Genomic DNA, 13,264 nt, shown 5'->3' on the forward strand with positions numbered 1-13,264 from the left:
AGGTTGCTGCTGGAAGAGGTGTTAGTGGGGCCAGCAAGGGGCGCTCACCCTGCAGCTCATGTGGGTCCTAATGCCCCAGTGTAGTGATGGGGACACTACAGTGTATACTGTAAACAGGCGCCGTCCTTTGGATGAGATGTTAAACTGAGGTCCTGACTCTCTGTGGCCATTAAAATGGCCAGGATGTTTCTCGAAAAGAGTAGGGGTGTAACCCTGGTGTCCTGGCCAAATTTCCCATCGGCCTTTATCAATCATGGCCTCCTAATAATCCCCTTCTATGCTCTCCTCCCCACTGATAGCTGGTGTGTGGTGAGTGTTCTGGCGCACTATGGCTGCTGTCGCATCATCCAGGTGGATGCTGCACATTGGTGGTGGTGGAGGGGAGTCCCCATTACCTGTAAAGCACTTTCAGTGGAGTGTCCAGAAAAGCGCTATATAAGTGTAAGCAATGATTATTATTAAAAGTATTACCCACAGAGTTCTGTTACTACTCAGCTGAGCAAAGCAGTGCATCAGACTGGCAAAGAGTGGCATACAGTATAATGCTACCTGCCATCTTTTGGAGTATTAAAGTGACTTCTAGCAGGAAAACTGGACTGACAAGACATGATTTAGAGTTAATAATCTCCAGGTGCTAATGAAAAGCATTCTGCAAACCAGCAGGCTAAAGAGTGTCAGAATCAGACAGACAAAACAAGTGCAGATTCTAACCAAGTCAGTTGGAGTACCTAGGTAGCAGGCTGTGTACCTGTAAAGAAACCAGTGAAAGGGAGATTAGAATCTAGATGGGGGGAACCCCTACCAGGTGCTACTGAGCACTGATCATTTTGCGTGTATTTCAGATTCAAAATAGAAGCAAATGGGGGCCTAGGTGGAGACAATGGTCTCAGGTGCGCCCAGTCCTGCAGAACAACACTGGTAAAGCTCAGGAGGACTTGGAGGAAGAGTAGGGCCCAGGAAAGAAGTGTTGATGTCAGCGGACAGGGGCTAACTTGCTGCCTGTTTTCTCTTTGTGTTTCATGAGCTTATGAATGAATATGAAGGAGTGCTGCTTTCCAAATCTGCTTTCAGAAGAGGGTAGGAAGAGAAACCAAATGCGCTTGGAAAAATACACATGTAGGGTGAAGGCAAGATGTTCCTGATCTGTGTCACCCTGAGGGAGACAGGATGAAGGAGCTTCATAGCATCATGGAAACCCCCTTGGTGCAGCTGAACAACACTGGAACCCCTCCCTGTGTAAGTACACCTGTACCTCTTTTTCCTAATTTAATTTGTTTCCAGAAACCCATATATGTAGCGAACATCTGTCAAATGAAAAACCTGGTTCCATTATTTCTTATTGGGAAAAATAACAATGCATTCCAGACCCCAAAAATTTCACCACTACTTTTACATTTTCACTCAGAAATGAGAAAAGAAACAAGAATAACTATCATTAATATTGTGGTTTGTGTTTTTAGTAATAATAATGGGAATAATATAATACCCAATTAGATGTAATTAATTATTCCTAAGTACTGTACAGTACAGTAACCACTTCATTTGATGTTTGTGTAATTACACACACTCACATTTTTCATTTTCTTAACACCTTTAGGCTACATGATAAAGTCTAAACCACAGATTTTCTTACACAAAAAGTACACAAAAGTGAACAGCTCACGAAGTGAGACGCGGTGAACCTATCACACATCTCTCCTGCCATTCTGTAGGCTCTGTGCTAGCTCTCACTCAGACTAGACAGTGGGATGTAATGCGTACACTCAATATGAAATTGGTCATATGACACCTTCCTCGTCACTCTCTACACTTCTTCGCAGTTTCAAAGTTGACTTCTGTTATTCGAAATGTGGGTAACAATTCACATGCTTCGTAGTATTGAATTTTCATAAAAAGAATATTTGTAAAAAGAGGTATGGGCATAATAGATAATAAGTGCTTCTCCCTCAGCACAGAGAAGTTGAATGGTGAAGAAGCCAAGATCAGTGGCTAATTAAACTGCTGCAATCCTATATTATTTTCCCCATCAGGGTGATTCGACATCATATGGGGTGATTTGAATGCTAGCATGCCACCTGGAGGAGAAAAATTGGAGGTTTCTGGGATGTAATATGGACAGGCTTGACATTATAAGGGTTTATACCCCAGAAGGTATCGAGATATACAGAATTGCACCTTCAGAAAGTCTATGTATAAAAATGAGGGGACAAATACGGCCATCGAGGTTACCCAACATGATAAACAAACTGGATAAGGAGAATACATACTGTATGTTACAGTAACACAATTAACAAAAATATTGAAATGCCCATCAACCACACTATCACTTTGAAGGATGAACTGATTTCCGTCTCTCTTTTGGGAAACATGAATGGAGGGAACACATAATCAAGAAAAATATTCAGACCCACAACATAAGCTAGGATACCAGGAGGTGAGATGTTAGATAGATAGATACTTTATTGATCCCGTGAGGGAAATTGCAGAAATTGCAGTTATTCGGGTTGAATTAAACAAGTATAATAAGTTAAGTGATGTCACATATAAATAATTAAAATACACTACAGATCCTCTGATTGCATGATCTGAACACTAGAGCTACCTGTGGTTACTAATGGAAAAGGCGTTCCTGAACCGTCACACTTTCTGTGATGGTAATAAAAGGATAAATTGGTTTAATTTGCTTTGGGAGGCTTAATCTTCGCGTGGCAGGATGAAAACCACAAGCCTCAACCCTCTCTAATTGTTTTGGCTCCAGTTTTCACTTACTTCCAAGCAGCTACAGCAGTGATGGATGCCATAACCGACGTTCGCGTTACCTTCCCGCCAAAAGCACCACCCAGCCTTTTCACATGACAGGTAACCCGGTTTGATGGGATTCCTAGTGTTTCAGCTACTGCTTCCTGAAAAAGAATGTACGATCTAAGATAAGATAAGATGATTTATTGTCCTCTGGGGGGATATTGTCTATGGACACACAGCACTCCTGTACATTTAAATAGAATGCAAACAAAAAAAAAGAAAAAAAGAAAAACATTACACAATATTCCATTACAAAAAATAAGAAAAAACATTGCACATCACTCTATTGCACATGTACAGTATAACACATAACAACATGTAACATTTATAACACCTCACAAAAACATATTGCACTCAAGTGGGTTGTAAGAGTCAAAACTGTGTTTACCCTTGACCTTTGCGTTGACAGCTTTAATGGATAGCGGAACAAAGGAATGTTTGTATCCGTTTGCCTTACATTTGGGAACCCTAAAACATTTGCCAGCAGGAAGAAGTTGATATTCAGAGTTGAGGATGTGGGAAGGATCTGATATCATTTTTCCTGCCTGTTTGATTATGGATTTTTCAAAGATTGTCTGCAGGGAGGGGTGCTGTTTCACTCCCATGACCTTCAAAGCTGTCTGGATGAGGCAGGTAATTTGCAATTTTAAATGAATTGATAGATTACCAAACCACACTGTAATACCATATCTGATAACACTTTCAATTACAGCATGGTAAAAGAGTAGCATTACTTCCTGTAGAACCCCAAACACTCTTAGTCTTCGCAGGAAATATAAGCGCTGCTGAACCTTGGAGCAAACACTCTCAACATGAATAGTCCAGCACAGGTTACTGTCTATGTGTACACCTAAGTACTTATATGAATCAATCTGAGTGATAAGTTCATTGTGGATTATTACATGTGAGTGATCACCAACTGCTCTGCTTCTTTTTTAACATTCAGAATTAGGCTATTGTGGTCACACCTTTGGATTTCTGACATGTATACAGATGAACTGCTACCTCTATGCATTAAGCCAAGACCAGCTGTATCATCTGAGAATTTGAAAATGCTTGGACATGCTATCAGTTGCTATGACTACTGCTTGTACAATCATTTGTATAACGTGTGAAACTCGAGAGCTCACACAGCCCTGAGGGGCACCTGTTGCTAATAGATCGTGACTCAGAAAGAGATTTGTTGACCCTGACATACTGTGTACGATTTGCTGAAAATGAATGGTACCATCTTATAATGGACATTTAACGGACATTTGCTTCAGCTTGCTTATCAGTAGATGGGGCTGCAGTGTATTAAATGCAGAGCTAAAGTCCACAAACAGCATCCGAGCATAGACATTAGGGTCCTCTAGGTGTTTTAGAACAAGATGCATAATGCTGTTAATTGCACCATTGGTGCCCCAATGGTGTTTACTGTATATGCAAACTGATATGGATCCAGTACAGTGTTCACTTCTGAGTACAGCACGGATACCATAATCCTGTGTCTGGTCCTGGCCATATAAATTTATAGTACACAATACAGGCAACTGAGAATGGTATATGATGATATGTTTCATAAAAGAAACACGATGTGGAGACATATGTCACACTGAATAAAAAAAATAGTAAATTAATTAACAAGTGAAATGTTTAAATTTAAGAATACTTTGATCACAAAAGCCGTGTTTAGAGGTTTGACTGAGAATTCTGGGTAGCTGTGAGCTTTCTTACTTTAGGGTATGTTATTCATAGAGTGAAAAGAGAACAGAAAACTTGATAAGCCAAGGGAAAGCTGTTGCGATCGTAATGATCGTAAGGCGATCGCAATAGAACATGCACCAAGCAAGAATTGAGCCCATAAGCCAAGAACTGTGAAGTACCACTACCCCTGTCCAGACATTTTCAAAATCAATGCTTTCTAAACTAACTCACTAGTGCAGAGTAGCCTACGCAAAACAAAGCACAGCATGGATACAGCTAGTCCCTTCATAACCAAACAAAACCATTAAGGCCCATGCATGGGTGTTCATACAGTAGCTGCTGTGCCTGTAGTGCAGTTTGTGTAGAAACTGATGGCAATGGTGTATCTTGTACTCACGTACTTATCCATGACTGGATGACATACGGTATGAATGGAAACCAACAGTCGCCCTTACCACATTGTACATTATGAAGTCTGATTATAGAACTATATTGTTCATTAACTTTAAAAAAGTGCGAAAGTTTTTAGGTTTTGTTGTGTTTGATGAGTTAATTTTACATTTCTTTTACACTTTTATTTGGTGGGACCATGACCCATTGGACTCTAACAACAAGTTTCCAAATATAAATATATTTACATATATACTGTAACATTTATAGGATTTTCATTTTCTTGCCTCTTATGTTTTCTGTTTTTTTATACTTTATATTTCCTCTTATTATGCCTAAATATTGTTACAGCCTAAGGTAGATGACAATGGAGGTCTCTCTAGGAATCTAGACATAATGGGTAACACCTAACTAGTGTCAATATTTCCACTTCCTAGAGCTTCAAACCAAGGGATGCTTACTTAGTTGTGCAGGGTGTGAGACACACTGATCAAAAGAATCTTCTGGTTTGAATAAAATCTGGGTAATAGTCCAGAAAGAGACCATATAAGAACAGATCAAGATAGGGGCGAGAAGAAAATTGAATTGAAGGTCAGACCAGTGTGAGATAAAGGTGACAGAAACAGGTGGAACCTGAATCTGGTGTCAGGCTAGAGTCCTTCTTCATGATAAAACCCAACTGGACTTAGGTATCTGAATCTTGCAAGGAGAGTTTGCTATTCTATAGCTTTTAGGGAACTTGGGAGTTTCCAAGTGAAGAATCCCTTGTTTTAAAACTGCCTCTCTTGCTTCATGGATGCATTTTAGAAAAATGATATAGGCTCCCATTTATTTTGTGGCATTAGAGAGAGAGAGATTTCATTGTAGGTTGTATTCTATTTAGTTTAAAAGGCAGCTTATCTCTTCTTTGGCCTGTGTAGACATTATTTAAGAGTCAAATACTTGGTAGCAGCCTGGGGTTTTCTGGGTGGTCTAGACATAGTTCTCTAAAATATCTTATCTGTAAAAGTGTAAATACAGTAACTTGTGTGATGTATGGTTATGTTGCGTGAAGCATAGTGGGTGTTTTAACCAAGTGTGCCTGAAATTACTCTTTTCACCAAAGCTGTGCCAGAGAACAATGAATTCACATGCCTCTAACTATACCAACCGCTTGGGTATACTGTATTCTTGGCTGAATTCTTTACAAACTGGGGGTTATGATCATTTATTTTACTTATTCCCTAATCTGCTTGTTCATTTTCTCCATTTTCGTAACCCTCCATTTGTAATAGTATTCTGAAATAACCTTCTGTTGTTTTGACCTTTTCCTGCTATAATATCAGTGCTATAATATGCACTGGATTATCGAGTGCATGTTAAGCCTCTAGCCAGCAGTTGTTTGTCAAACTATACATTTGCTATATGTTTATATAGTTTATATATATTTATATGTTCACTCCTTTTTTGCAGGAAGGACTCATGGCGTAGGCTTCATAGTGTAATTCTATAAGGAACACCAGAAGCTTCTCTCTGGTAGGCTTGGGGAATTATGGAGCCTGTTATCCTTCCTGGCTTTATGAATGACAGGTAGAGTCATTTTATTTTAAGATCATTGAGTAGTATCAAATCGTATCAACATATAGTTTATACACAGAAGTTTCCGTATAGTCTGACTTGAATTCCAGTCCTATTTTTGGACTTGAATTGCACTAATAAGAGATAAAAAATACATGTTAATAACCCCACATACCATAAATGTCTTTAATAGGTAATAATGTTCACCCTCAGTTGTGTTAGTTCAGGTCAGAAACATACTGGGTGTGACAGAATGTATGTTTCTAACATCATTATGAAACTACCCCATCTACATTGGGATAAATATGAAGCAGATCACAAACTTCCCAAGTGATCTGGTACCATACTGAGTACTGTTACTCACTAAATGGTAAATGTATATTTTAATGTATATATATAAATTGTATTTATAATATATATAAATTAAAATATATACTTTAAAAATCTGAAGTAACACAAGTTGGAGTTTTCTGCACCGTCATTTGAATCTAGGAAAGACAGAAGTATGCTTTCCTCCCCAAACACCAGACTCTGTTACCTGAGTGTAAGATGGGTGTTGTGTAGCTATGAAGACTTTAAATTCTTTGTCTTCTTGAACAGGAATGACAAGCATGCTCTGTGTTTCCATGTAGAAATGCTCCTGTCCACCAATCTGTATTTCCCCTGGCAATCAAAATGAAAGGATGAGACACTAGAATAAATGGAAGATTATATAGCACCATAGTGGTAAACAGAATAGAAAATGTACTGTATGACACAGTATGCTACAGATTCCACAATAGCAACCTGATTGGAATTCATAACTTGAAAATTCAAATGTCCAGATAAATGCAGAAATGCACATTTTCTGTGGCAGATACACACTTACCTTCAAGGACTTGGTCAGCCTTCTCAAATGCCTCTTCCACATTTCCCTTTTCTATTCTTCTCTGAGGCTTAAAGAAAGACTGCTTCTCAATGGCTTCCTAACATCAAGAAAATAAGAATAAAAATGTTTAATACAAAGCCAAAATCAAAACAACAAGCAGGATACTCAACACTGTGTCATAAAACCTTAAATATTAAGCCCAAGCAATTTGCTTGCTGGTATTACAGCTGTGTGCCCTATGATTTCTTTATTGCACTGTGGAGCTCAGTTTTTAATGATTAAGAACTCCAAAAATATCCAGAATCTGGAAGAGGAGCAATCAACTTCCTCTGAAGTCTTGTAGAGCGATGGTCCTCACAATAAACTTCAGCACACTCTAACCTTCCAAAATAACCGCCTACTCTGTATTTGATAGATGTTGTAAGTGGTCTACTTCATAATTTATAAAACACAAAAGTGACAGTAATTATATGTGGAGAGCCTATATATTTACCATATACCTGAAAGTTAACTAATTTATTCATGCTTATTTACATACATTTATGAATTTGAAAAGTAAATACTTTTTCTGCTTAGAACAGTTGTTTCTCTTTATTTTGTGTGCTATAACGGAGATACAGAATTTAATCTACAAACGAGCTGCAAAATATAATTTCCAGTAACCTAGAGTTGGGTGATGCAGATCCCTCCTACAGATTGCTTTGGGATACTTTGGGATTAAAACTATTAAACTAATCAAATTATTATTGATTAATCAATTATGAAATGTATTGTTGATGTTAACATTTTGAATATATTATATATTTAATATTTGATTAAATATTAATCATATGATTGATATTAAATGATTACTTATTATACACTATATATTAAATTCTGACATGCAAATAAGTATATTCTAAATCAATGATAGCAGTAAATTTGCAAATGCTAAGTGCAGTATTTCAGAATTTGCTGCACTTGCACATTTTTTAGTAGCCAAATGTTGAACAGTGACGATCAAAATGTAAAAAGGAGAGAGATAACCCAGACTTCACACAGAGATTGTAGAATTCAGGCAACAACAAACCATGCTCCAACGAGCAGCTTGAGTGCTTCCTGCACCATTTCACCAACTTCCACCCGTCCCTCAAATATACGGTTAACACTACTCCGTTTCTAGACATCAACTTCTCCATCAAATACCCCCGACTCTCCACTTTGGTTTATTACAAACCCACGGATTCACACAGCTATCTCCTGTACAGCTCATTTCACCCCAAACACACTAAAAACTCTCTCCCTTTTTCGCTACGACGATTATGCAGCGACGACATCGACTTCGAGAACCAAGCCCACAAAATGTACTCCTTTTTCATCAACAGAGGATACTGCAGCAGTGTTATTGACAGGGCCCTTGCCCGAGCCAAAAACACTCCTTGGACCATCAACCCTATGAGGAACTCCCGCCGTAACAACCGCATTCCTTTGGTGCTCCCCTACCACCCTAACACACTTCCTATCCCCAGGACCATTAACCACAACTTTTCCATCCTACAGGATGATCTCTCCATTGGGGCCCTCTTCTCTGATCGCCCCATCATCTCATATTGTCGACCACCTAATCTGAGAAACCTCCTTGTTCACAGCTCCCTTGACTGCCCTCAACTACCATCCACACCAGGCACTTTCCCTTGCAACAGAGCTCGCTGTATCACCTGCAAGTACACATCCACCACCATTCAAGGCCCCTCAGGACAATTCTGGATCACCCAGACAGCATCGTGTACCTCCAGCAACCTTATTTACTGTATCTCTTGCAGTAAATGCCCAGCCATCTACATTGGAGAAACAGGAAGGAGACTTGGAGACCGCTTCAGAGAACACGTCAGGGCTGTAAAGATTAAAGATCTCTCCAAGCCCATCGTTTCTCATTTCACCTCTGACGGCCACGACCACTCTAATCTCTCCGTCTGTGTTCTCAAAGATGGTTTTCCGAACTCATACATCAGAAAGACTACCGAAACTAAAATTATTCTGCAGCTAGGATCACACCTCCCCCCTTCTCTTAACGACAGACTACTCTACTTTTAAATTTTCTCCATTCATTGGAAGTTTCATTTCACACCTCTCTACACCTATTCTGACTTTACACCTCTTGATTGGCCTCTCTTTCTGTCCCCTGCTCCCGCCTCTCACTCCTCCTCTCTCCCAGCCTTTGTTCTCCCGCTACATTACCTTTGCCTACTGCCTTGTCTCTCTCACACCTTAAGAAGGCTCCACGGCCGAAACGTTGTGTTTTCTTTCTTCTTTTTCTCAGCATGGAATAAACCTATTACTTGTTCCTTTGCAGCCTACGCATGCTGACGCAGCTACTCACCTGAACTACTACAGAACTACTACAAACAACAAACTATGTTTGGCTCTGGCTGTGATTACATTAGCTGATGGAATGAATCTGTGATTTTCTCAGCTTCATGACAGCTTCATGTTGGAACATGCATTCATGCTGGTGCATAAAATTCTTTGGAATGAGCTGTTACATCCATCTGTTCACTTTCTCATACATTTATCCAGCACATTTGTGCAGGGGGAGCTGGAAAAAAACTCGCAAGCATTTGGCAGAAAGGGAAATACACCCTGTACTGGGATGCCAGTCAATCGCAGGGCACACACAGACACAAACACTGAGACGCTCACACCAGGGCCACTTTTCCCAGAGGCCAATCAATTAACCTCCCAGTATGTCTTTGGACTGTGGGAGGAAACCGGTGCACCCAGCAGGAATTTAAATAAACATGGAGGGTGAATACAAACTCCACACAGATAGCACCCCAGGAATTGAAACCAGGGCCGCAGCACTGTGAGGCAGCAACACTAACTACTGTACCACCGTGCTGCCCAGCTGTTACTATAATGAAAGCGTTCTTTCCCGACCCTATGCAGACAACACAATCTGGGGATGAGTGAGGAAAACACGGGGAAAAAAGCATGCAGGAGTCAGGAATGAAAACAGGGGGGGTGTCCATGGTGCGCTGGTGATCGGGGAAGGTGTGGCCGAGGCAAACAATCCAGAAATAAGTCCAAGGGGGAATCCGAGAGGAGGCAAAAGTCCAAAGCCGGGCAGTCCATCCAAGACAAATGGGGTTAAAAACAGGAACTGGGTTGGGACCGGCACGGGAACGGGAACAGGAACAGGAACTAAAAACTTGACGGGACCAGGAGCTTCCAGGTCCCGGACTCGGCTGGTACGGGAACCAACGCAGATCCCGGAACAAAGTCAGCGTCTGGCTTTTAAGGGGAACTGAAAAGGGGGCTGGAACAGGGAGCAGGTGCGGGAGATGAGTAAAAAACAAGTTAGGGCTCGAGCATCCTTAAGAGGAGGGGTTTACGAACGTGACAGTTACATTCTGTGGTTAAATACTGTATATGTTCTGTCTTTGTATTGACATTTATGGAAACACAAGAGATCGACTGTAGTACAAAAAGGCCTCGAGAAAGACTGTATGTATTACTTTAAGGAAGGGCTTGTTGATTGAATAAACTAATCTAAGAACTTCACTGAGCTGTGCTGTACCTCCCTACAAAATCATCTAAAATACTGTATGTTTTCTGTTCATGAACAGCTTTTTATGATTGTGTCACCAAATTCCCAGGCACCAGCTGCAGGCACCTGGATGGTGAAGATCAGTGGCTGCAGGTCTTCGTAGGTGATCTTGATGGCCGCTGCCCCCCTTTTAGCATGTGGCTTCGTATCTGCCACCACGGCGCATACCAGCTGACCCACACAGGACACCTGCGTTCCACAGAGACAAATGAGACAGAGACTGTGTTATCAAAACACAGACAAGCATGGCAGATACCGCAGCACCCAGATCTATAAATGAAAACGAGGCAGTTGTAACACTGTAAGGATCCTACAGGTTCCAGACAGCAAGAATGGCGCCTTCTGCTGTGTCTCTTTACCTTACAAAAGAGTGGTCTAGCATCAGACAACTACGATAAAGCAAATGGTTCATCAGAATTATAAGTCTTCCTCCCCGTACCTCATTCTCAGCCAGTAACTCCTCATCAATATTGGTGAAGGTCCTGAATTTTTTTCCAGGGATATCTTTTGCAGTAATCACATCCACAACTCCTGGTACTTTAAAAGCTTCACTTGTATCAATGCCGCTGCAGGGAGAAATACCAGATGATAACTAGCATTTCTTCTCCAATATCATCTCCTACAGGACTAAGGAAACTAAGGGCTGAAGTGCAGGGCTAGTCAGCAGCTCTCCAGTACTTTTTTTCTGGATATTACAGCAATATAGAACTATATTTTGTATATCCCTACTAATATTATACCGTAGCATACTGTATGTATTTTTACCAAATGTTTATGATAGTGAAATAACTTAAAAGGTAATATTTTATACTTATAAAATCTACCTTTATTAGTATTGAAATATATACAATGATATTTACATGTCTGTAGCCCACTCAACTCATTAAATTGCAAGGTGTTGGTAAGTGTTTTTACACAAAGAGTTGTGGAAGGCTGGAACATGGAATCCAGCTTTGCATTTGAATCAAATGTCCTGGCTTTTCTCAAGAGTGGTCTGGATGAACTCAGTTCAATTAGCTACTAAAACAAATTAAAATACTTCTTCATGTTCCTACAGCCAACAACATCTGCCTGATTACAATGTGATTCAATGCCCCAAGTGACAGCCAAATCTGCACTGTTCTTTGAAAATAAAATAAAAATAAAGCAAGATGACATTTTATTGCTGAAAGGACTTTGAATAGCAATTGATTATCGATTCATAAGACAGTACACCCATGTAAACTGTTGAGTGGACTGACTTATAACTGAGTGATCATCAGTCATTAGCATACGTAATAACAAGACTAACCATAGTGGATCTGTAATGGCCTGATGTTGAACATTTTCTTAGTGCTAACTGTTTGTGCTTTCCTCTGCCATTTGCTAAACATTCTGAAATGGAAGCCACATGTCTCTACAAATAACTGAAAATAATTTTAAAAAGCATGTGATCAATGCAAATTAAGTTTCAGGAACCCCTTTGAAACCTTGTTCTTAATTTGCTTGTTTAATACATTTTTTAAATATTTATCACTAGTGCTTTATCACAGTACATCTTTGTTTGAAATACAGAAAGAAATAGACAAGACTGAATGTTGTCCCATGTGACACCAAACATGTTATAAATATAAATCTATTCAACACTCTACCCAGCACCCACACTGGGTTATTGAAGAGAAGAAGTCTACAGACTACAGTATGTAGGACCATAGTATGTTTGGATTAAATCTATCCAAGCAAGCTTTTATTGGCTTAACCAACCTAAAGATTTCATTATTTGGACTAATTTATCAAGTCTCTTCAGGTTAGTATTTGATTTACATTACGTGTACCTGATTAACAGGACGTTTATGCATGGTAGTAAATACTAACGACCCTAAATCTTGTACATAAACTTCCTACATGTTAAAGAACAGTTGAAGAATTTTATTTGAAAAAAAATCTGCATACATCAGCTTTGCATGAGGCCTTGTGCTAGTCACCAAGACTAGAAACAGCTCGCCTTCTGTCTTCGGAATGTCATCGCAGTAAACAGCTTCTCCTGTCGCCTGGCTGATCGCTGACCGGTGCATTATGGGATGCCCCACAAGATCCCAGCATGGTTGACCATGAGCCACCACCTTGAAATTGAAAGGAATATGTTATTACAAGGAAAAGAGCAATAAAACAATTAATTAATCACACTCATCTTGCAAAACGCGATAGGCAGTACCAAATATGTCTCAGAGCAGACAAATTCAGTACATAAGAGGCACTGCAGCTAAGCATACAAATTTATGTATGAAACAAAATCACCATTATATGAAATGGTTGATTCCCTTTCCCTTTTATTGAAAATTCCTTATGGGCCCTTTCAACAATAATTGAGCAAATGTTAGTACTTCATCATGCCC

At 39.8% G+C, this 13,264-nt stretch overlaps 1 protein-coding gene across 1 annotated transcript in view; it reads right to left on the minus strand.

The window, feature by feature from the left end:
* The window catches only part of aox6 (aldehyde oxidase 6), a 70,045-nt gene that overhangs the window by 32,568 nt on the left and 24,213 nt on the right, over nt 1-13,264 (minus strand). Inside the window, exons 17-22 of the mRNA XM_088931199.1 lie at nt 12,822-12,991; nt 11,329-11,455; nt 10,956-11,078; nt 7,304-7,400; nt 6,974-7,098; nt 2,770-2,903 (exon numbers count right to left, since the gene is read on the minus strand). Of these exons, the coding sequence (XP_088787325.1) occupies nt 2,770-2,903; nt 6,974-7,098; nt 7,304-7,400; nt 10,956-11,078; nt 11,329-11,455; nt 12,822-12,991 (776 nt within the window). The remainder of the gene's footprint in view (nt 1-2,769; nt 2,904-6,973; nt 7,099-7,303; nt 7,401-10,955; nt 11,079-11,328; nt 11,456-12,821; nt 12,992-13,264) is intronic.

Source organism: Atractosteus spatula, chromosome 13, assembly GCF_055471065.1.
Source record: "Atractosteus spatula isolate fAtrSpa1 chromosome 13, fAtrSpa1.hap1, whole genome shotgun sequence".
NCBI lineage: Eukaryota > Metazoa > Chordata > Actinopteri > Semionotiformes > Lepisosteidae > Atractosteus > Atractosteus spatula.